Genomic DNA, 25569 nt, shown 5'->3' on the forward strand with positions numbered 1-25569 from the left:
GTAGCTTGTGCAAGTAGCTTGGGCAGCATGCCATTCCAAGCCTCAGTAAAGAAATCTGGAGAATAAAGACAAGAGTACTCACTGCAGGATCAAATGGCGTATGAAAGGCACACGGTACATGGTGAGCACTCATAGCATAGCTGTTCTGTTATCACAGATTTTTTTTAACAATAGGAGAAACAAATTCCTCCAACTTCACAATTTTCATGCAACTGCCAGCAGCTGCTCTGGGCAGGTGGGGTGCTGGGGGCTGGAGTTGTGGGGGCACTGAGCAGGCCCTCCCTTAGAAAAGCCTGTGAGCCTGGCAGTGGAGACGGTGGGCCAACAGCACGGGCCAAACATCTCCACCCCTGCAGCCAGGGGCTCAACCAAGAAAAGGTCGGTGTTGGGAGCCCTGGTATCAGGGCCCCATGCTGTCTTACAGAGCTCAAACAAGGCCCCACAGCTGAGGTGGTGAGTGAGGCTGAGATGGCCAGCAAGCTGGAGGCAGCCTGTAAAGAAGGCGGGGACCTGTGCACAAAGGTGGGCAGTCAGCGGGTGCTGTGTGCCACGAGCATGGCACTCCGAGGACCTCAGGGTGCAAGTCCGGACATGGCAAAGGGAAGTCTGGAAGCAGGCCGGGCTGGGCCTGACCCAGACGTTTCCTGAGGGCCATGGGGAGCTGGGGTGGCGACATCAGTGGCGTATGCCGAGGGCTGAGGCATGTGCTGGTGGGCACAGGGCCACCTGTCCTCCATACCCTGCTCAGGGCGCAGGAAAGGGCTTAGTGAGAAAAGCCACGGCAGGCAGGAGCCAACATCAGAAGGTCCACTGCTCTCCTGGGCTCCGAGCAAACTCTTCTCCCTGGGCATCCTGGACCTGCTGCCTGGAGAAGGCTCTGGAAGAGCGGCCTCCTTCCAGTAGCTGATGCTCCCAGAACAACACAGTTCTCCTGGGCAAGCGCCGTGCCCGCCTGCTTCCCTGGGCTTCCTGCTGCCCTTTCACAGCCCGGCCTGGCCTTAAACATAGAGATACCTTCACGGAGCTCCGTGAGGGGCCCCTTGGGTCCCCCCATAGCTATCCCCAGGCCCACTGCTAGTGGGAATTCCCCCCACACAATAGCTCATGTTGACGTGCTCATGAAAATGAACCTGTGATGGCAGAAAATGCAGAATGACAGGTTGGGGAGGGAAGCAGGGCTGAGAAGGAGGAGCTCTGTGGAGCCATTGGGCCACTCAGGACACGTCGCTCAACCATCAGTCTTAACCACAGCCTGCCCACCTGTAAGGTCCTGTCTAGCTCAGGACCCATTACTTGGCCTGGTGAACTACAGGTGGGGTTCAAGGATGCGTGCAGCGTGACACCTTCTCATCTTCTCTGGTCTTGACCCACATGCTATCAGCAAAACTCAGAGGTCCATCTGGGGCCTCATTCACAGAGCATGTGGCCACAGACAGGGAGCACGCCTAGATGCTCTTTGTGCCATCTGGCCCAAGCGCCTGAGCCAGGTGTGGGTGGGACGTGGTCCTGTGTCTGTGAGCACTGACTGGCAGGAGCAGCAGTTTCTGCATTTGCCCTGGGCTGTCCGAGCTTCCCCTGGCCCCTTCCTCCTCTCTACAGCACGAGCGGGGCAGGCATGTGGGCAGCACTATCATCTGGGCCACTGCTATAGCAAGGCCACACAAGCCCTGTCAACGTCCCAGAACTGTGGGTCAGCACCGTGGGGGCAGAGAGAGCAGAGGACATTGGCCGTGAGAGAGAATGTAGTGCGAGGCTGGCCTGGGAGAACGGGAAGAGCCTGGGCGCCAGGGCACCTGCATTGTCCCGGCCCTGCCATTACCTTGCTGGTGTTTCTGAGCAGAGAGGCCTCAGCAGTCTCGTCTGTCAGATGGGAATGTCCTCTGCCCTGCCCACCTCCTAGGGTTATTGTGAGCAACTCAAACGTCCCTCAGCATTGGAGAGAATGAACAAATTGCAGCGCATCCGGACAATGGAGTCTGGCTGAGCCACAAGAGAGTGAGAAGTTGACACATGCACCATAGATGAATCTCAAAATATTTATGCCTAAGACAGGAGCCAGTCACAAAAGAAAACACCATGCATGGTTCCAGTTATAGGAAATAGCCAGAAGAGACACATCTATAAAGACAGAAAGGAGGTCAGTGCAGGGTAGGGGGTGGGGTGCTGTGTGCTGGGGTACATGTTGGGGAGTGAATGAATAGGTATGGGGGTTCCTTTTAGGGGGAACCAAACATTCTAAAAGTAGATTGTGGTGGTCAGATAACTATGGATTTATTAATAAACAACCAATTATCCAATTTAAATGGGCAGTATTCATATAGCATGTAAATTATAGCTCAGTGAATCTTGTTTACAAGGCGGGGGGAGCGATGGCAGCCGGACTGCACGGCCTCCCTTCGGAGGCAGGGCCCTGGGCTGGCCCTGTGTTCCCGGAGAGGAGCCAGTCCAGTGGCCTGTGTCCTTCCCTCCTCGCTGCCGCGAGCAGAGTGCCCGGGATGCGGTGGGACATGGGAGCTGTACTCCTTGTCCTCAAGGGAGGAGCTTGCCATTTAAGCAAGGGCTTGATTATGAAATCTGCAACCACAATTTAAGAGTTTGTGGAATTTGGGGAGGGTTAGCATAGTCAACAGGCATCTCAGGAAAGAGAGAGATTGGCACTGGGCCTTAAAGACGGGCAGGCTTTGAACAGAAGGTGGGGGGCCAGAGAGCTGCTGTAGGAAGGACCTCAGCCTCATGCCTGCACGTGCCCCAGCCCCGTACAGCCTCCTCCCCAGGCAGCTCAGGTGAGGGGCAGCTGTCATTGCTGGACAGTTGTTCCTTGTGTTAAAAAGGTCTTTCGCCTGTTACTGATGCTGTCTTACCATTTGTAATGCAGTTTTTATTGCCAGAACTGTGCTAAGTCTCAGAAATAGTGTATCAAGCAATTCTTCCCAAAGGAGGAAGGTGGTGTCATCTTCTCCATCCAGAAAGCCTGGCCCTGAGGTGTGCAGCGGGGCTGCCCAGAGTCCCGCCGAATCCCAGCCTCCTGGCACCTGCTGTGCTGTCTTCTGTGTGTCTCCTTCCTCTCCTCCGCCACACAGAACATGTCTAACTTCTCCCCCATAGCACAGTAAATAAAGCCAAAGATCCTTACTTTTTCTGCCATCTTTCTTCCCCTACCGTTAAACAAACTCAGTTGCTTGATCATCAGCTCAGCAGGACTTTGAAATTCTTTCCCCCCTTGATCACCATTCTGCGATCAAATCTGCCAGTTTCTGTGTGAGTCTCAGGACTCAGCTCAGGGCTGGCATGGCCCAGCCCGCCCCAGGCATGTGGGACTCGGCCTCATTCTTCTTCTGAACAATGTGTCCCTCGATGCAGCCTAAGATGGCATTAGCTCTTCTGGCTGCCACATTCCATTGTGGATTAAAATGCCTGCCGAGTTAGGGCCAGTGACCTGAACAGGGAACCTTTTAGAGCTGAGTATGAACTCTGTACGGGGCAGGGTCTGGCCGATGGGGTTTGGACCTAGCAGTAGATGGCCTCATTGCACCTAAGACCAGACTTGTAAGTAAAGGAAAAGGGGCCACTTACAAGGTACAAAATAAATAGGCTTGGTGCCTCCTAACAGCTCCCCTCCAGAGCCCCGTGCTCTGAGGTCTGCTGCTTTCATTCCAGAATACAAAATCTTGCCCTTCTCAACCAGAGCTGCACAGGAAAATCCAATCCCCAGCCCTCATCTTTAGAGAAGGGGCCTGTTGTCTCACGGACACCGAAGTGCAGGGACTAAGAGGGGTGGACTACTGAGTGAGCGGTGTTTTCATGGGGAAGGTGGCTGCACATAAAGTAGAAGGGCAGTTGGAAGGGACAGAGGGCCACGTAACAGAGAAGGACTGAAGCCATGAACCTGCGTAGGTTCTTGTATAAACATTTTTCATCTCTCTAGGATAAAACCCTGAGTGTGGGTCACATGGTTACTTAATAAGGAAGTACCAGTGGCAGGCAGGGTTTTTGGTCCCCATGACCTTTGTCCCCTGGCCACCCATATGGTACTTTAAATGGCAAAAGGAACTTTGCAGATAGAATTAAGGTTACTAATGAGCTGACCTTAAAATGGGGAAATTACATGGCGTTATCCAAGTGGACCCAGTGCAATCACAGGGGTCCTTGTAAATGGAGGCAGAAGGGTAGGAGGTGGAGAAAAGGTGCGACAGGGGAAACAAAGTCACTATGGAGGAAACTGGGCTGCTCAGCAGCAGAAGCCCCGTCAGCACTGGCTTTGAGGGTGTACGAAGGGGCCCCCGGCCAAGGTGCAGGCAGCCTCCAGGAGCTGGAAAAAGCCAGGAAACAGACTCTTCTCTAGAACCTCCAGAGGGCAACGCAGTCCTGCTGACACCTTGCTTTTTGCTTTTTGTCCAGCAAGATTCATGTCAGAATTATGGAACTGTAAGACAGTGAATTTGTGTTGTTTTAAGCTGCTAAGTTTGTGGTAATGTTACAGTGGCAATAGAAAACTATTTTAATAATTCTGATGCTGGTTTTTACTTGCATTTCCCTAATAGCTGATGATGGTGAGTATCTTTTCATGTGTTTATTTTCCATTTGTGTATCTTTGATGGTGAAGTGTGTGTTTATATCTTTGCCCATTTTTGATTGAGTTATTTTTTTTTCTTTTTTCACTGCTCAGTTTTGAGAGTTCTTAATCTATCCTGGATACAAGTCTTGTGTGTATGTGGCTTGTCCATATTTCCTCCCAGTTGTAGGCTTACAATTTTAATTCTCTTAACACTCTTTCACAAAGCAAAAGTCTTACCTTTTGAAGAAGTCCAATTTATCAATATTTTCTTTTATGGATAATGCTTTCAGTGTCATATCTAAGGACCCTGCCTAAGTTCAAGTCACAATGATTTTTCTCCTATCCTTCCTTCTAAGCGTATTATAGTTTGACATTTTACATTTAGATCTGTGGTCTGGTTTGAATTTATTTTTGTTTGAGGTGTTGAGTTTAGGTCGTATTTGTTATTTTTTTGTTCTGTGGGGTTGTTTGGTTTGTTGGGTTTTTTTGTATGAGTATGCCTAATTGTTCAGCTCCATTCACTGAACAGACCACCCTTTCTTCACGGGAAGGCAGTCTGTTTCTGGACTCCCTTTACTGGTGCTCTTGGTAACTGCTGCTATAACTTGGGAATATGAGTCCATCTGTCTTCTCCTTTTTCCATAGTGTTTTGGCCATTAAACGTCCTTTTCCTCTCCATACAGATTTTAGAATATGCTCATCTATATCTACAAAATTTCCTACTGGGGTATTGATTATTACTACATTAAACCTTTAGATCATTTTTGGGAGACTTGACATCGTTACTATGTTGAGTCTTCTAATCCATGAACGTGGCATATCTCTCCATTTATTTAGGTCTCCTTTGATTTCTTTCATCAGTGAGTTGCAATTTTCAGCATTAAGATCCATATTTAGGATTTGTATCTGAATTTTTAATTTTTGGAGCTATGAAAAGTAGTAATATTTTTAAATTATTGGTTTCTAATTGTTCATTGCTAGTAGGTACAAAAAATGATTTTTTTAATGGAAAAAATACAGAACATAAACTTGCCATTTTAACCATTTTTAGCTATATAGTTCGATGGCATTAAGTACCTTTATTTTGTTACGCAACCATCACTACATCCACTTCCAGAGCTTTCAGTCATCCCATACAGAAACTCTGTATCCACTGAATTGTAACCCTCATTCCACCCTCCTCCCACTTCCTGCTAACCACTATACTACTTCCTGTCTATGAATGTGATTCTTCTAGGTGCCTCATATAAGTGGAATTGTACAATATTTGTGTCCCTGGTGTCTGGCTTATTTCACTTATTGTACCTTCAAGATTGATCTGTGTGGAAGCATGTATCAGAACTTCATTCCTTTTTAAGGGATGAATAATAAATATTCCATTGTATGTACAGGTCGCATTTAAAAAATCCATTCAGTGTCTCCCGGTGGACATTTAGGTTGTTTCCATTTTTTGGCTATTGTGAATAAAGCTGCTATGAATATTGGTGCTGCTTTTAATTCTTTTTGGCATATACTCAGAAATGGAAACCATCATACTGTTTTCCATAGTGGCAGTACCGTTTTATGTTCCTACCAGCAGTGTAGGATTCTAATTTTTCTACATTCTCACTAACATTTGTTATTTTATTTTTGTTAATAGCTATCCTAATACTTATGACATTTTGTTTTCGAGTATTAGGCTTGTATCTTGTCACCTTGCTGATGTCATCTGTGAACAAAGACAGATGTATTTCATGCTTATTAAATCTGTTTGCCCTTTATTTCCTTTTCTTGTCTTATTGCATTAGCTAGGACATCCTGTAAAATGTGGAATAGGAGCAGTGAGCGTGGACATTCCAAATTTGTTCCCAGTCATAGAGGGGAAAACATCTAGCTTCTCATCATTAAGTGTGATGTTAGCTGTAAGTGTTCTGTAGGTGTTCTTTATCAAGTGAAGAAATTTCCCTCTATTCCTACTTTGCTAAGAGTTTTTTTAATATAATTGGGTGTTCGAGTCTGTCAAATGCTATTTCTGCATCTATTGATAAAATATTCTTTTTTCTTCTTTACCCTGTTGATGGATGTATTACATTAATTCATTTCCAAATGGTGAACCAGCCTTGCATACCTGGAATAAATCCTCACTTGTAGTATGATTCTTATTAGTACACTGTTGGATCCACTTTGCTAAGTTTTAGTTGCGGATTTTTGCATCTGTGTTCAGCCAAGATACTGGTCTGTAGTTTTCCTTTCTGGTAATGTCTTTTTCTGATTTTGGCATGAGGGCAATGCTGGCTTTAGAATAAGTTAGGAAGTATTCTCTCTGCATCTGGAGAATTGGTATCATTTGTCTTTTAAATGTTGGGTAGAACTTATCAAAGAAACCATTTGGACCTTGTACTTGCTTTTTTGGAAGTTTATTAATTATTGATTCCATCTTTGATAGATACAACCCTAATCCAGATGATCTATTTCCTTTTTTTGTGAATTTTGGTACAAATCTTTATCCTTGTATCTTTCAAGGAATTGGTCCATTTCACCTAAGATATCAAATTTGTGGGCATGGCATTGTTCATAATATTCCTTTTAATGTCCGTGAGATTATTAGTGATGGCCATACTTACACATTTTCATTTTCATTCAGTTCAAAATATTTTCTAATTTCAGTGGTGACTTCCCCTGGGACAAATGAGAATGGAGAACAGAAAAATAAACAGGGGATTTCCCTACTCCTTCTGAGTGTTGCAAGCCCCTTTCTTCTTCCTCAAGCCCGTTCTGAAAGTCTTATCCTGGATTTTCCTGTTTGTGCCCGGGTGTCCCTCTAGGTTGGGAGGGAAATAACAACAATAAAATGAGAAACTCACCTCCGTGGTATTTCAAATTTTGGGTTTCTCCCCTATGCAATTGCTACTGTTTACTTTAAAGAGAACTCAAATAGCTGCTTCGTGCACTCCCTCCGGGCTGTAGAGCTGCATTTTGGGGGAAAGGCAGGGTAGGATGTGCTTATACTTCATCTCTTTTGGAACCTGCCTGGTATCTTTCTCTTCACTGATGAATTTCTTACAAGGCCACAGTAAACATAAGCCAGAGGAACATGGACACACAGCAGAAGGTCACCTCGCCTGGACTTGGGGGGTTAGCATTGGCGAAAGCAGGCAGGTTTACCAGTGAACCAAGACCTGATGTCCTTGGGCTAGGTGCCCCTGGGGGAAGGTTCTCCAGATAAAGGGCCAGCGGTGGTACAACGGCACAGAGCACAGTGCCTTTTGGGAAGAGAAGAACAGGATTTGATGTCACGAGAGCACTATGTGTGGCAGAAGAGCCCTACAGAGAAGGTGAGGGAGGCAGGGGTTGAGTCAGATTGTAGGACTTTGTATCATTCAAGAGTGTGGATTCTGCTGGAAATTTTCTGGAGAGTGTATTAGCTAATGTGGCTGCTGTACCAAATTACCACAAACTGAGTGGCATAATTTATTCCTTTACAACTTGGAGCACAGAAACTCAAAATCAGTTTCACTGGGCTGACAGCAGGTGTCCCCTGGGCCGGTTCTTCTGGAGGCTCTGAGCAGAGGACCCGTTTTCTTGCCCTTCCAGCTTCCAGTGGCTGTTTGTGTCCCTCGACTCACAGCCTGTTCCACCTTCAAGGGCTTCACCTCATCTCTCCTCTAGCTGATTCCTCTTTCATCCCCCGAGGAGGACTGTGGCGGTAACATCAGGTCACCTGGATAATTCGGGACAACCTCCCCATCCCGATATCCTTTTGCCATAAGAGGGGGCACTCTCAGGTCCTGCACTTAGGACCTGAGCATCTTGGGGTTAGGATTCAGCGTGCACAGAGGGCATTTCACAGCTTTTTGATTGGAGGGGATGATGTGATAAACTGTCTAACTTATGGCTTAGAAGGATTGTCTGGCCCCAGAGCACCTGAGTAAGGCTGGAGCCCTGTGGAAGCTGCAGAAATAAGCTATTCCAGTCACGAGGAGGCACAGCTGGGTCAGTGGCAGTGGGAAAGACGAGAGGATTTGCCTAGAACTCTCTGGAGGCATAACCACAGGGCTTGGATGGGCTGAGTGAGAGAGGACGTCAGCGGGACTCAGGGTCTCGGCCCCATCCGTGGAGTGGATGACGGCAGCACTGAGTAGGGAGGGCGGTGAGGCCGGGGAGAGATGCCTGCTTCTGTCCGGAGCCCGCCTCCGGAGTGTGGGGGGTAGGCAGTGAGCCCTGGGGTCTGGAGAAGCAGGCTGGTGAGAACTGTTTGACGGTGCTGAGCACATAGGCAGCACGGAGTGCGTAGGGAAGCCACAGTGGACCGCCATGACTGGGGGACTGTGTCTAGAATCAGAAAGAGCAGAGAGGCTCCTGGGGGAGTAATGACCTTTACAGTCAGGGAGAAATGCAGCAGCCAGGGCTGGGCAGGGAGCCGTGTGTCAGCATGCAAATGAGCCCCGCCTCTGGTGGTGGGGGCGGGTGTTGGCCGGGTCTCACCAAGTCGAACCCAGGAGGAAAAGGGGAGGGAATGGTTTTGTTCCTGCTTGTTGATCTTGGGGACAGAGGCTGTGGCTGGGAACTGGGTTGTTTCTTGGGCCTTAGCTGCATGCACACGTCGGGGGAGCCCCCGCTGGAACCAGTCCTGACAAACAGGTCCATTTTGCTCTCCGGTCCGCCCTGGTAGCAGCCGTTGAGCTCCCGTGTCTGCCCTTCTGGGTGCATTCAGGGCAGAGGCGCGAGGTTTCAGTGAGTGCGAACGGCCCTCTGCCTCTGAGAACACCCCACGTTCTCTGTGGCCGTCCCCTGCGAGGCTCCCCTAGAGAGATGGCTCTGCAGGGCCCTCCCCGGACGCTGCTGCTTTCCCCCCGTAGCTTCCTCCCCCAGCCCCAGGGAGGAAGAGGAGATCTGAGGACGGATGGGGCGGGCGGATGCTGGCCAAAGGTGTCATCACCTCCAAGTCCATACTAGTCTTGAACAACGGACTTTTCTGAAACTCACCTTCCTATGCTGGGAGTTATAAAATGGCCAACCATGTACAAATGCTATGAGAAGTCTGTAGGGAAGAAATCAGTTTAATTTCATGGCATTTTCCAAAATTATCTGACTGCCAGTGTCATCACTTGCCCGCTAACCCCTGAGAACTGTACTGCAGGAGGCGCCTCATGCCAGCCGTCTGGGAGACTCAGGTCGGCTCCCCCGTGCCCTGGGAGGACTCCCAACTCCTCATTAACTAAAACCCAAACACCTTGGAGTTCTGCTGCCCGTGGAGCAAGAAAAATGGAGAGCCCCTCTCTCCCGGTCTCTGACATTGATTCTTACCCAGTGGTCATCTGCCAATTGGGTGGGCGTGGAGCTGGTGAAATGCACCTGTGTGGGGCATCGCCTGTCAGCTGTCACCACAGGGGAGTACCTAGCCTGGCAGAGCACAAACTGTGGGTCTGGAAAATGGAACCACGGTGCCTTGCAAGGCTGCTCTGCAGTTTAAGTCAGACCAGGCAATGCCCCTAGCAGGCAGCGACTGCTACTTCTGCCCTGTGCAGGGAACAGGTCCCAATTTGTACAGATGATTTCGGGCCTATTACAATTGTTCACCTTGTTGGTAAAGGGCTTCGCTCCCCCTCTGCTGGAACTTGAGCTTCAGGGAGAAGCAGGAGAGGGTGTGTGTAGAGGCGCACCAGCCTTGTACCAGGCACATCCCAGAACACAAGCCCGGTTTTCAAAGTCAAGAACCTGCCCAGAGAACACCATGGTTTTTGTGCTAAAATCAGGAGTGTGTGATTGACAGCAGATGAACATTTTTCACTGAGATTGCCTTGGACCTTGCTGGCATCCATGCCCATAGGCCCCTCAGTCCCACTGCAGGGCCCCTAGCTCCCTGTCCAGGCCTCCTGTCAGCCCACGTTACTCCAGGGCTTGGCTTCTCACCCCAGCTGCCCTCTGCGCCTCCTGCTCTGAGCTGAATCATGCCAATTGTGTGTCCCTTCCCCATGGCCACTGGGTACAATTGCAAATCTTATGCAAGTTCTATTGTCTGACATATGCAAAGTTCTTAATGGGGTTTCTAACGGAGTCACTCAGAGAAGAGACTATTTTACTGCCAGCTCCTGGGGAGAGAGAAGGAGTTTCCTATTGTTTTGGGATTATGGGTTCCAGGAGATACAAAGGAGCAGAGGACAAAGAATGGGCCAGGGCATCGCGGCCCTGTGTGTGAAACGGGAACACCAGCTCCTCACAGGCTGGGGCGGCGTCAGGCCTCCGGGGCCACCCCTGCGAGGAGCAGGGCTGCCTCGCTCGGCCTGCAGCGGGCTCGGGGCGGTGCCTGCACCTGTGGGCACCTGGGGCACCTGCACACGCTCAGTGCGAGCCCGCTTGTAGAGGGCCCAAGGCTCTAACACTACAAAGGTGGGCAGCTGTGGTGCTGACGCTCTTTGTTGCCTTTCTTCATCTTCAGAGGAATGGACGCACACAGGCTCCGGGCCAGACTGCCTGGGCGTAAATCCCGACTCACCACTTCCTAGCTTACGTGACCCTGACCAGGTTACTTGATTTCTCTGTGCCCCATTTTCATTACTGTACAATGCAGATGTCATGCTACCTCATACACCTGTCACGAGGCTCCCGTATGGGAAGGGTTCATAGATGCTACTGTTGGTATTACTCCTATTTTATGAAAAAAGAAACGAAGACTCGGAGATCAACACTGGCCACTTATTACTTAGGTACTAGTGGCAGAGCTAAGACATGGTATCTAGTTCCAGTTACTGTCCTCTTCAATATGCCAGCTGCCTTGCATAATCAAAGAAATGAATCCCAAACCATATAGAGTAATGCTGGGGGTGGTGAGGGGGTAAAAATGCTCCTTGTGGGTGGAATTTGGCTCAGGTTACATGCCTTGGCTTCCGAAAAGATACCTGCAAGTTCTCTGGGTAACTTGATTTGATGAAGGCCCTGGGCGGTGAAATGAGAGCAGTTTTGAATTCCTTGGTGCCCCCTGGTGGTGTAGATTGTATCTGGCACTTTCCCCAAAGATGAAAGCACACGGCGGCTGTTTTGAAACTGGCCCTCCAGGTGAATGAAGGTGCGGAGCCCTTGGCGGCCCTGTTTCAGTCTTCCCGGGACCTCTGGCCAAGCAGCATAAATTAGTTCTGAGTTTTCTCCGTTTTGCCAGTTAGCGAATGGCCGACTCACTGCCTGACCCCAGCGGGCTCCTGGCCGCCGTGAAGCCCGCAGCTCAGCCCCGCGCGGACATGCCAGGGGCGGGGTGGGGGTGGGGATGCCTTCTGCTCTTTCGTGTTTTCAGCAGACAAACCACTAGGTCCCCAAATCGTGCCTGTGACACGGCCGGCGCTGCCCCAGGCCTGAGGTCCGCGGCGGCTTGCCTCTGCCTGGGCGGGCCTGCCCTTCCTTACAAGGCAGAGAGGGGTAAGAGTCGCCCAAACTTCCCGCCAGAGCACTGAGGATTCAGATCAGTTAGTGGGTAGGAGTGGGAGTTCTTAATAATTAAGTTAAACTTTTTTTTGAAGTAATTACAGACTCCCATATAGTTATATGAAAAAATAGAGAGCTGCTGTGCGCCTTGTATCCCCTTTCCCCCGGAGGTGGCATCTTGAAACTACAGCACATCGCAAACCAGTTCATTGATGCTGACACTGTCAGGATACATAGTATTTCCGTCACCACAAGACCTCTCATGTTGCTTTTTCTTTAGGCGCGTCTCCCCATCTTTAGCCACGGAAACCACTAATCTGTCTCCATTGCTATAATTTTGTCATTTCAAAAATATGATATAAGTGGATTCATACAAGATGAAACACTCCGGGTTTGGATTTCTTCACTCAGCATAATCAGAGAGTCATCCGGGTCGTATGTTTCTTGTTATAACTGGTGCTCCACAGTGTGGGTGTATGAGTGTGTCACTTGTTGAAGACTGTCTAGGCCATTTGCAGTTTTGACCTATTATGAATATCGAGCTATTTTGAAGTTGAGCTGTTACAAATAAAGTGGCTGTTGGGCATGCGTGTACAGGTTTTGTGTAAACATAAATTTTCATTTCTCTGGGATAAATGCCCGGAAATGCAATTGTTGGGTTGTATGGTAGTTTGTGTTGTTTGATGGAGATGACCATTTCATCTAAGTTGTCAAATTTATGTTTATTTGTAGTATTCTCTTTTACATTTTTGATGCCAGCAAGGTCTGTAGTGACGTCCCCTGTTTCATTCCTAATATTCATAATTTGTCTTCTTTTTTCTTTGTCAGTCATGCTTTGCCAATTTTTTTGGCCTTTTTAAAGAACCAGCTCTTTCTTCCATTGGTTTTTTCTCTTCTGCTTTTGAAAGCAGTGGCTTCTGCCCGTATCTTTATTATCCACCTCCTTCTGCATGTTTTGTATCTATTTTGCTGTTCTTTAACTCAGTTCTTGAGATGGAGTTTAGACCATAGGTTGAGACTCCTCTTTCAGAATGTATGCAGTTAGTGCTACAAACTTCCTCTCAGCGTGGATTTAGCCGTGTCCCACAATTATTGACCAGTTGCATTTTCATTTGATTCATTTTTTTTACATTTCCCTTGAGACTTCTTCTTTGACCATGGATTATTTGGACATGTGTTGTTTAATTTCCAAGTATTTGGAGATTTTCCTGTTTGTTCTGTTAATGATTTTTGTTAAGGCCAGACAACATACTCTGTATAACTTCAGTTCTTTGAAATGTACTGAGATTTGTTTTATGGCCAGGATGTGATCTATCTTGATATGTTTTGTGGACTCTTGAGAAGATTTGCTGTTGTTGGATAGAGTATTCTATAAATTTCTATTAAATTCTATTGCTTGATGGTGTTGTTGAGCTTCTCTCTATCATTGATTTTTCATCTAATAGTTCTATCAGTTGTTGACAGAGGGGTGTTGAGCTCTTCAGTTATACTGCAGATCTATCTATTTCTCCTTGTAATTCTATTGGTTTTTGCTTGACATATGCAGCTTTGTTTATTTGCACATATATATCTAAGATTGCTATGTCTTTTCCAGGGACTGGCCCTTTAAGCATTATGTAATGGCTCTGTCTCTGGTCAATTTCTTTGCTCTGAAGTCTAATTTATCTGAATATAAAGTGGCCCTTCTTTTTTTCTTTTTCTTAATGTTTACATGATGTACCTTTTCCATTTATCTATTTTTAACCTACATATATAATTAAATTTGGAGAGAATTTCTTGTAGACAGCAAGTATCTGAGTCATGCTTTTAATCCACTCTGCCAATCTTTATCTTTTCATTGTTATATTTAGACCATTTACATTTAATGTAAATATTGATATGCAGGGATAAGTTCTCCATTTTATTTTTTACTTTCTATTTATTCTGCCTCCCTCTTCTTCCCTTTCTCTCCCTCTCTCTCCCTCTCCCTCTCTCTCTCATTTTGGTTTTCATTTCCTGCCTTTCTGTGGGTTACTTGGGCATTTTTAGTTTTTTTATGTAGACTTTATTTTTTAGAGTAGTTTTAGATTTATATGAAAAACAAACAGAAAGTGCAGAGAATTAATATATATTTCTTTTCTCCATCCCACACTGACAGTTTCTCCTATTAACATCATGCATTGATGCAGTACATTTATTATATTGATGAATTAACCATTGCCCATATTTTACACTAGGGTTCATTCTTTATATTGTGTAGTGGTGGTTTTAAAACTTGCATGAGGTCACATATCCACTGTAACAGAATCATACAGAATAGTCTCACCACCTTAAAAGGCCCCTGTGCACCAACCACTTCCTCCCTCAACCCCTGAAACCACTGATCTTTTCATTGTTTCTGTAGCTGCGCTTTTCCGGAATGTGATGTAGTTGGAATCCTGCAGTATGCAACCTTTCAAGACTGGCTTCTTTCACTTAGCAATATACATGTAAGTTTCCTTCATGTTTTTTGTGGCTTGTTAGCTCATTTCTTTTTATCACTGAATATCCCATTATATGGAAATACCATAGTTGATAGATCCATTCTCCAACTGATGAATATCTTGACTTTAAAGTTTGGGCAATTATGAATATAAGCTGCTTATAAACATTCATCTGTAGGTTTCTTATAGTGTAGATTTTCAAATAATTTGGATAAATAGAAAACTGTCTTGCAGAGTGGCTGTACTATTTTGCATTCTGACCAGAATTGAATGAGAGTTCTTTTTTTCCGCACCCTTGGCACCATTTGGTGCTGTCAGTGTTTTGGATTTTAACCATTCTGACAGGTGTGTAGTGATATTTCATTGTTGTTTTAATTTGCTATTTCCTGCTGACATACGATGTTAAGCATCTTTCCATTGCCTGTCTGCCATGTGGGTACCTTCTTGGTGAGGTGTCTGTCCTTCAGGCCTTTTGTCCACTTTTTAATTGGGTTATTTGTTTTCTTACTGCTGAATTTTAAGAGGTCTTTGTATATTTGGGATTTAAGTCCTTTATCACATATGTGTTCTGCAAATACTCTCTACCAGTCTGTAGCATGCCTTCCTTTTCTCTTAACAATTCCTTTTACAGAACAGTACCATGCCGTTTTGATTTGCAGGTTTGTTATGAGTTGTGAAATAAGGAAGTGTGAGACCTCCAATTTTGTTCTTGTTCAAGACTCTTTTGGCTCTTCGGAGTCCCTTGAAATTCCATGTGAATTTTAGGATGTTTTTTCTATTTGTGCAATAAAAAAAAAGTCATTGGGGTTTGGACAGGGATCGCACTGAATTCATAATCATTTTAGGTAATATTGTCATCTTAGCAATATTGTGTCTTCTGGTCTATGAAATGGAATGTCTGTCCATTTATTGGTGTCTTCTTTAATTTCTTTCAGCAGTGTTATATACTTTATAGTGTACAAGTCTTTCATACACCCCTCCCCTGGTTAAGTTGATTCCTAAATATTTTATTATTTTATTGCTATTATAAATAGAATTGTTTCCTTAATTTCCTTTTGGACTTTTTATTGTTAGTGTATAGAAATGCAGCTGAATTTTGTGGTTGATTTTGTATCCCACAAAACTGGTTTGTTTTTTGCTCAATTGCTAATTCATTTATTAGCTTTAACAGGGTTTTTTTTTGTAAGTATATGGAATTGTTATGTGTGTTTAGAATATAAGGTCATGTCCTCTGTAGAGATAATTGTATCTCCCCTTTTTCAATTTGAATGCATTTTATTTCTTTTTCTTGCCTATTTGCTTTTTTGAGGACTCCCAGAAGTTTGTTGAGTAGTAGAGAAAGTAGAAATCTTTGTTTTGTTTCTGTCACGGGGAAAAACTTTCAATCTTTGAACACCAAGTCTGATGTTAGCTTTGGTTTTTCATTTGTGACCTTTATCAGGTTAAGGAAGTATCCTTTTATTCTCAGCTTATTGAGTGTTTTTATCAAGAAAAGGTGTTGAATTTTTAAAAGTCAAATACTTTTTTCTGCATTACTTGAGATGATCATGTGTTTTACCCCTTAATTCTACTAATTGAATTTATTGAATCAATTTTCATGTGTTGAACCATTATTACATTCTGGAAATATATCTCATTTGGTCATGACACACAGTCTTTTTAATATGATGCTGAGTTCAGTTGGCTAGTATTTTAATGAAGGTTTTTGCATCAAAAGTCGTAAGAGATATTGGTCTGTAGTTTTGCAGTGTCTGTCTGGTTCGGATGTCAAGGTAAAAACTTTAGAGAATGAGTTTGAAGTTTGAAAAGCATTTTTTTTCTTTCTGTAACGTTGGTAGCATTGTCCTTGTTTTTACTTCTGATTTTGGTAATGAAAGTCTTCCTCTGTCAGCTTAGATTTAATTAGCTTTCCTTTTTCTTAAGTCATAATTAAGCTATTGATTTGAGATCTTTCTTCTTTTTTTGAAGTACGCATTTACAGCTATAAATCCCCTTCTTACCACTGCTTTCACTGTGTGCCAAGCGTTTGGTATTTCGTGTTTCCCTTTCACTTGTCCGTATTGTCATTGTCAGTGTACAGATCTTCCTTGACTTATAATGGGATTATGTCCTGATAAACCCAGCATAAGTTCAAAGTATCCTAATTTGAAAATGCATTTAATACACCTTACCTACCAAACATCATAGCTTAGCCTATGCTGCCTTAAACATCTCAGAACCCTTACATTAGCTTACATTTGGGCAAAATCAGCTAACACAAAACAGAATTCACAATAAAGTGTTGAGTGTCTCATGTAACTTATTGAATACTGGAAATGAAAAACAGGGTGGTTGCTTAGGTACAGAATGGTTGTAAGTGTATCAGGTGTTGACTCTCAAGATGGCATGGCTGACTGGAAGCTGCCACTCACTGCTCAGCATCCCAAGAGAGTATTGTACCACATATCACTAAACCAGAAAAAGAGCAAAATTCAAAACTTGAACTAGTTTCTACTGAATACATATTGCTTTCATACCATATGTAAAGTTGAAAAATCTTAAGTCAAATCATCATAAGTTGGAAACTGTTTGCATTTTCTAATTTCCCTTTTGATTTCTTCTTTGACCTATTGGTTGTTTAAGAATGTATGATATAATTTCCCCCATATTTGTGAATCCAGTTTTCTTTGTTATTGATTTCTATCCATTGTGATAGAAAAAGAAATATTTTTGGTTGCCATCTTTTAAAATTTATTGAGATTTGTTTTGTGGTCTGACATATGGTGTATTTTAGAAAATATGCCATGTGCACTTGAGAAAAATCTATATTCTGCTGTCCTTGGGTGTTCTTTGTATTTCTGTTGGGTTTAATTGGTTTGTGATTTTGTTTGAGTCCTCTGTTTCCTTATTGATCTTCTGTTTGGTTCTTCTGTTGAAAGTGTTGTATTGAAGTCTTAACAGTTCTTATAGAAATCTCTTGTTTCTCCAATTCTGTAATGTTTGCTTCATGTATTTTGGGGATCTGATCTTTGGTGTATACATGTTAAAATTTTTATATCTTTTTGGTGATTGATCCTTTTATCAATCTATAATGTCTTTGTAACACTTTTTTGCCTTGAAGTCTATTTTATTTGAAGTAATATAGCCACCTTATCTCTCTTTTGAGTAGTATTTGCATGGAATATATTTTTCCCCTTTACTTTCAACATACTTGTGTCTTTAGATCTAAGTGAGTCTCTTGCAGACATCATATGGTTGGAATATACAGGGTTTTAAACCAATTCTTCCATTTGATGACACTTGATTGAAAAGTTTAAGCCATTTTCATTTAAAGCAATTACTGGTAAGGAGGGACTTTTGCCATTTTGGTATTTGTTGTCTGCATTTCCTCACTTCCTCCATTATTGTTTTCTTTTGAGTTTAGTTGCTTTTTGTATACTGGTACATTTTGATTTCCTTCTCATTTCCATGTGTAGCAATCCTGTGGATATTTTCTGTGTGATTAAATGGAGATTACATATAATATCATAAAGTTATAACTATCTAATTTGAATTAACTCCAGTAGTGTTCCATCCACCTTATGTGTTGATGTCACAAATTGCCTTGTGTACTCAGTTACATAGATTTATAATTATTTTTTGTGTTTCTGTCTTTTAAACCCTGTAGGAAATTAAACAGATTTTACAAGCCAGGGTTACAATAATACTTGCCCATGTATGCGCCTTTACTGGAGATCTTTATGTCTTCATATGTTTTTCAGATAGTGTCTAGTGTCTTCCCTTTTTGACCTGAAGTTCTCCCTCTCTCATTTCTATAGGACAGGTCTAGCAGTTTTGAAATCCCTCAAGTTTTGTTTATATAAGAATACCCTAATTTCTCCCTCATTTTTGAAGAGGAGTTTTGCTGTATATAGAATTACTGGTTTATAGTAATTTCTTTCAGCACTTTAAATATATCATCTCATTGCCTCTGGTCCAAGGTCTCAGATTAGAAATGGCTGATAACTCTTACTGGGAATCTTGTCTTGGTGTGGATCTGTTTGGGTTCATCCTACTTAGAGTACACTGAGCTTTTCAGATTCATATTCAAGTATTTCATTAAGTTTAGGAAGTTTTGGACCATAACCTTTTTGCACCTTTCTATCTCTGTTCTCCTTCTGGGACTCCAAAATTGTGTGTGTTGACCCATTTGATGGTGTCTCAACAAATCTTTTAGTTCTTTCACTTTTCTTCATTCTTTTTTCTTTGGGCTGTTAAAACTCAATAATTTTAAATGTCCTCCTTCATGTCCACTGATCCTTTCTTCTGCCTGCTCAACTCTGATGTTGAACTCCTCTAGTAAATTTTTCATTTTACTTTTCAGCTCCAGAATTTCGCTTGATTCTTTTTTGCAATTTCTATCTCTATTGATATTCTCATTTTGTTTATATATTGTTTCCCTGATTTTCTTTAGTTATTTGTCTATGTTTTCCCTTATCTCTTAAGAATATATTCAAGACCATTGTTTTAAAGTCTTTGTCTAGTAAGATTGATGTCTGTGTATCCTCAGGGGTGATTTCTTTCAAATTATTTTGTTCTTCTAAATGAGCCTTATTTTCCAGTTTCTATGTATGCCTTGTGAGTTTTGGCTCAAATTGGGCATTTGGTTATTATAATGTATTAATTCAGGAAATCAGATTTCTGTCTTCCCAGTCCATTTATTTTGAGACTTTTCCAGACTACTTTTTAAAAGTCACGTGTGCTGTCATTTGGACTCACTGAAGTCTCTGTTCTTTTAGCTCATGTTCATTATAAACATAAAATATTGCCTAATATTTTGACAGAGATTTCCTTGAATGCCAAGAGCTGAAATAGATGAACAAAAATATCAAAAATGAAAACAAAAAAAGAAAGAACAACCACCTTTCAAAGTCATTGCAGACTGTTTCTGCACTGGTGCAGTCCTTCACCAATTAGCTAGATTTACTCTGAGCCTAGAGATAAGTTCAGGATAAAAGTTGAAGGTTTTTTCAGGGCTTTCTGTGCATGCATCTTGCCTTGGCATGCATGGCTTTCTAAATTCCCCTGTATATGCAGTTGTTTTTGAGTTTCCTCATTTCTGAAGCACCTTACCCAGGCTTTCCTTCAGGCCTTAGATGGTCTCCCTGTAAGTCTCCATCTAGAATCTCTTGCCCCAGGCAACTTTGAATCTATAGTCCATTTGTAACACTTAAGAGCAATGCCTGCCACTTTTCCTGCATGGATTCTGAGCTATACAAGACAGAGATGAACAGGGCAGTCCCCTCTGACAGGTTAGAATGGACAGTAATTTGCAAGTGAGATCTGTTATGCTTTGTCCATTTCAAGTGGAGGAACTGGAAACTGGACTGTGGCTGCTCCAGACCAGGAGCACCTCTACGCCAGCCTGGGAGTGGGGCAAGGCTGAATAAACACACCGCGAAGCTTCCTACTGTTTTGAAAATGACTTTTTCTTGATTGCTTGCCTTATTGTTCTCCAGAGCTCCTACAAAGTTGGTTCAGATAGCTTCTTGTTGTTTTTCTTTTTAAACATATATTTTTGTGGGGAAATAAGAGCTTGGAGCTTTCTAGACTGCTGTGTTGCTGACAGCATTGATCTGGAGTATGATTTGAAAATTGTAAAATGCTCTAATTTTCATTGTCTGACTTTCATTTCCCCCAATTCCCCGTTTATGCTGTTTCTTTCATGGACTCCTTTCCCCTTTTCATTTTATAAATATCTCTTAGGGATTTTATCCCTTTTCTCTTCTTACTCTGCACACAAAGCCTAGATTATCTCATCCACATGGCTTCATCTACATAATGATGGCTCCCAAGTCAGTCTCCAGCCCAGACCTCCCTTTTAGACCCATGTGACTCGTGAACACTTCTACTAAGAAGATACTCCACTGACAGGTCAGTCTCACTTAACATTCTTCACTGTATCCCTCCCAACTTCCAAATCTATTTCTGGACTAACTAGGAAGACCAAGCCTCCTAACTCACCTTCTTGTCTCCATTCTTGCCCCACTTTAATTGCATCTCCTTATGGAAGCCAGAGGTTGTTTTTTGTTGTCTTTAGGTCCGTCCAAAGGCCTTAGCATGACAGTCTAGGCCTTTAGATCTGACTTAATTCTCTCTTAGCACTTTTTTTACTCTGTAATTTTCATTACTCACTTTACCAAACTATATATTCTTCCAGTCTTTTTATAATGTGTTACCTCTGTCTGGAATGTCTACTTTTTCTCTGGCTAAGTGCCTTACCTCAGGAATTAGTTCAGCTGCTCACGGGGAGGCCTTCCTGATGCGCTCTGACCCTGCTGGCGAGTCCCTCTGCTACATATCACCCTGTGTCACATTGTTTATATACTTCGCTCTCTTACCTACTCCTCTGTAGTCTCCTCGAAGGCACAGACATTCTTACCGATTGAAGGAGCTGTTCACATGACACTGCCTGGCAAAAAGTGGGAGCAATAAAATAAATGCCTGCTGAGTGGATGAAGGATTCATGTACCGCCTGACAACTTAGATACCAAACATTATAGAACATTTACTGTGTGGTTGACTGTGTTTGATCCTTTGCATCTATTAACTTTTAAAGATAGAGATAGGTGTTATTGACTCCTTTTACAAATGTGGAAACTAAGTCCCAAGGGCTATAGGGAAATCCCCAAGGAACTGGGACCCAACTCTGAATGATCCTGAAGACTGCATCCTTTCAGAGTCACCATTCTTTCTACCAAAGGAAAAGGTCAGTAGCTCTTATGTATTTAGACATTTTATTTGTCAGTTTTAGGTATGTATGAATGTATCACCTGTGTGTGTAGGAAGGAACAGAGAATAAATATATATTTGGTAACATAAAATAGAGTCTAAGTACAGTGATTCCTCCTTTGGGGGCTTTTTGTGTAAAGTAGGATTATGAGGACACACTCAATGGTGGAGATAAACTGTAGAATGCCTGAGGCTCCAACTTGCACTAAATGTATGCCCTCAGGCTTCCTGGAAACTGTGTAGAAGTGGCATTCCCAGGGGAAGGGGTAGGTGGGGCGTTTCCTGGGTGAGGCCCAACTCAGATGGGTACTTAGTTCAGAAAAACACGGGCTGGAAAGTGGAGGTGGGATGTGCTTTGAACTTCACTTCCCAGGGCGTCAGGGATCCCAGATAGGCACTGACCCACTTCATCACATCCCCTTCTCAGAGGGACCTTCTCTGAATACTTCGCATGAAATCCTGGCGGTTCTCCTTGCCCCACCCACCCGACTAAGCCTCGGGGTCTCATCAGCTGACTCTTCATTTTCTCCATAGCTCTTGCCACTGCCTGACATGCATTTATCCTGTTTATTGTCTCTCCCCCATGACAGTCAGTTCTATGCGGTTAGAGATTTTGATTGTTTCACTTTGATACCACAGGTCCTGAAGCAGTGCCAGGTACCTGCCTTGTTGAAAAGGGTGGTCTGGCTTTTGTTGAGTCTTGTCTGAGTATCAGCCCTGTGCTTGGTGCTGTGGGGATCTTGGGAGGAAAGATCATATTCCTGCTGTCAGGAGATTAATTGAAGATTAAGAACTGGATAGAAACTCAGATTTAATTTTACCCTCTTTATAAGATAATACAGGAGTTGGGAAACAGTTCATTTTAAGAGTGAGATCATAGACACCTTTGGACTTGTGAGCCACATCAAGTCTCTGTCACATATTCTTTTATTTTACAGCCCTTTAAAAATACAAAAACATTCTTAGCTTGCAGGGTGTACAAAAACAGATCATGTGCTGGCTTTGGCCCACTAGCCACAGTTGGCAGACCCTGAGACAGAAAATTCACCTCCTACTATTTCATGGATGCTGGAAGAAGACATGATACTCCTGGGTCAGAGACAAAGGACTTTATTAGCCATGGCACAGCAAGCAGCCGCAGAAGCACGTTTGTGCCAGTTCTTTTTGCCCCTCCGCAGGCCTTATGGGGTCAACACAGGGGTGCAGGTGGGTGCCGTGCAAGCAGCTGAGGGGCACTGCATTTGTGTGATCACTTCCTGTAGAGCAAGGCTGCTCTTTGTCCTGGGTAAGACATTGCTTCATCCTCTAGGTCACACGCTACAAATGTAGCCTTGAGAAATGAGTACAAATGGAGTTGCATTCTTGGCTTACCCAGTAAGTAGTGCAGGGATGCTCAGGGCCCATGGTAGACTGACTCAGTAAACTTTTCATTCCTTTGTGTGTTCAACTGAACTGAATAGAATTTTAGCACGTGGCAGGGAATATACATGGACTAATGATAGAAAGAGAAATAAACACTGGTCCCCAACCTCAGGGGGCTTATAGGCTGCGCTGGAGACAGGAAGGAATATAGGAATGGTGATAAAGTATAAAGGAAGTCCCTGTCTCCCCATTTGGGTCAGTTGTCCCCAGCTCCTTCCAAGAAAAGGCAGGTATTTTCTCCTAGTGGGGATGATGCAGCATAGAAGTCATGATTTATAATGACTTTATAATATGAGCAGCTTGGTTTGAATCCTAACTTCACTAAATAGTTGTGTGGAATTAGGCAAATTGCTTACTCTCTCCAACTCTCATTTTCCTCCTTTGATAAATGAGTTGTTGTGCAGATTAAATAAGATATATCTGTAGAACACTAAACACAGCACTTGTCACAGAGGACTGTCCTGGAGGATAGGAAAGTGAAGAATTAGGAGAGGTTGGCCTTGGGGAGAACTGACAGTCAGAAGCCAAGGTTACAAAGGCATTAGGGAGGGCCTGGGCATCAGCACATGGCTGCAGTGAGAGCGGCCATGGGTGGTACAGCCCAAGTATGTGATATTCAAGGCGAAGGGACAAGATATTGGGTTTCTGCCTTCACTGGTGGGAGTTCATCCAACTGAGAGGTGCCCTTGTGCGTGCCTTTGGAAGGCACCCTTTCTTCAGGGAATGTGCTCTCGTGAATGCTGCAGAGGAGCTGAGGAGGGAGAGGTGAGTGTGGGCTGCTCTCTGTGCGTGGAGGGCAGCCCTGGAGTGTGGGTGAGTTGGAGGTAAGAGCAGAGGCGATGTGGAGGGCAGACAGCGAGGGCTGCACCAGCTCGGTGCCTTTCACGAGGAGGGTCTGTGCTGTCAGAGAGCAGATGGGCCAGTGGGTTGGTTTGGGGCCCAGGCTGAGCCAGCTGGCAGAAGAAGGTACCCACTTCTCCATTCTCTCTGGGTGGCTGGGAAGCAGGCGGGATTCATGGGTGATAGGAAGCTGAGCAGGAAAGCGAAAGACAGAAAATCTTATTTTTTAAGTCTAATATGTTCCTACTACACACAAACACACACACACACTCACTTTTTTCCTCTCTTATTGTGTAATTTAACATTCCCAAAACTTCCTAAGACACGTGTATAGTTTAACAAACAGTTGTGAAGCTGACACCATGTAATCACCACCTGTGCTGCAGAACTGGGCGTCTCAGATTCAGGGACCCAGGCCTCCTGCTTCGGCTCTGCCATGTTTACAACTTGGTTTCCAAGCTTGCTTTGTCGCTCTGTCATTCTGGAAAGAGGGTGGGAGCGTTTATGGGCCAGGGCTGAGCATGGCTCATGTCACTTTTGCCCACATTGCATTGACTAGAACACAGTCACGGGGCCATAACCATTGAGGGAGAGCTTGGAAATGTTATCAAATGTATGCCTGGAAAGAAGAGAAATAGGTTTGTCTAGCTGTCCTGTGTGTTCCAATGTGACTTTTATTACTCTTAAAAAAACCCACAAACTATGTATTCCTCTGCTGGTCCTCTCTGTTGTATGCTGATTTTATTCGTTGTTGCTCTTAGTTTTGTTTTATTCTTTCTAATACTAACTGGGCTTTATATTTTTATTCACCTCCTAACTTCATGAAAAGTATGCTTAATTTATTAGTGTTCAGGCTTTTTTTTTTTCCTGGTATTTTAAGGCTACAAATTGTCCCCTCAAGTAATACTTTGGCTACATTCCATGAGTTTTCATTTGTGGTATTTTTTAAATTATCTGGTTCAAAACAGTATCTAATTTCATTGGTATTTCATTTCCAGTCCATGGATTGTTATAAGTTGATTCTCAATTTTTAAGTATATGGAGACTAGTCTTTGTTATTTATTTCTAGTTTAGGTGTGTTGGATCAGAGAATGTACAGTGAATTATTTCAGTCTTTTGAATTTATAATCATTACAATATTTTTCACTACCTGTTTAGAAGTTATACATTCTGTCTCCATTCTTTTAATATTTGACTAAGACTTTGAAAATGCATATTTAATTTATCAAATTATAATTAATCAATTCCTTTATCTTCCTTATGAGTGTAGCACAGTGATCTCAGAATACTTTAACTTTATACCCTCACTGACTTTTTGATCTTGTCCTGTATTTTGCTTCTGTGTTTTCTTTGTTGACCCTATTAGGTGTTATTATTGTTGTTTTATATAGCCTATGTGCATTTTAATTTTCCTACTTATTTACTACTTTGTTCATCATTCTTTCTTCCATCTAGGATTACTCTCCTTCTGTCTGAAATTCATTCTTTAGATTTTTCTTAATGAGAGTCTACTCATTATTTTCTCAGCTTCTTGTTTTCTTAAATTATGATCATTATTAAAAGGTGGTTTGCCAGCAATTTTCTTCTAGCATATTGAAGATATTATTCCACTGTATTCTGGCTCCTTGTGTTGCTCTTATCAGTCAAACTTTTTGCAATTAGTCATTTTTTTCCTCTGGATGCTTTTAAGATACTCCACTCCCCTTATCTGGAGTTTTTCAGTTTCACTCTTATTTGTCTAGAGATAGACTTCTCTTTTTTTTATTCAATTTGAGATTTGTTGGACTTCTTAAATGTATGGATGGGTATCTTTTACTAGTTCCACAAAATTACCAGCCATTAATTCTTCAAATGTTTTATCTTTGCCATTTTATCTTTCTCTTCTTTTGAAACTCCAGTTTAAATGTTTGTTACACTTGTTCACTTTATTGTTCTTTCACTCTTCCATAATTTCCATCATTTTATCTCTCTGTACTGTATTTTTGTGAATTTCTTTTGACCTATCATCTGATTCACTAATTTTCTCTTTAGCTGTATCAAACTTGCTGTTAAAGCTATGTGTTGAATTTTTAATCCTTTTAGTATAGTTTTAATTTCTAGGTTGATTTCTAGTTTCCTAATGTACATATAAACTTAAAGTTGTCT

The 25569-nt window shown here is 43.2% G+C and overlaps 1 protein-coding gene and 1 long non-coding RNA gene across 4 annotated transcripts in view; one reads left to right on the forward strand and one right to left on the reverse strand.

The window, feature by feature from the left end:
* Nucleotides 1–1873: 1873 nt before the first annotated feature.
* Nucleotides 1874–25569, reverse strand: part of LOC108408299 (uncharacterized) — an 89195-nt gene continuing 65499 nt past the window's right edge. The window contains exon 3 of the long non-coding RNA XR_005055256.2: nt 1874–23614. This is a non-coding gene — a long non-coding RNA (uncharacterized lncRNA). The remainder of the gene's footprint in view (nt 23615–25569) is intronic.
* The window catches only part of ARHGEF4 (Rho guanine nucleotide exchange factor 4), a 129301-nt gene continuing 118091 nt past the window's right edge, over nt 14360–25569 (forward strand). For all 3 annotated transcript variants that reach the window (XR_012133431.1, XM_073241607.1, XM_073241608.1), the window contains exon 1: nt 14360–14418. Coding sequence is in view for 2 of the 3 variants with exons in the window: in XM_073241607.1 (XP_073097708.1) it covers nt 14375–14418 (44 nt within the window). In the remaining variant the exon portion in view is untranslated. The remainder of the gene's footprint in view (nt 14419–25569) is intronic.

This window comes from Manis javanica, chromosome 7 (assembly GCF_040802235.1).
Source record: "Manis javanica isolate MJ-LG chromosome 7, MJ_LKY, whole genome shotgun sequence".
NCBI classification, from domain to species: Eukaryota; Metazoa; Chordata; class Mammalia; order Pholidota; family Manidae; genus Manis; species Manis javanica.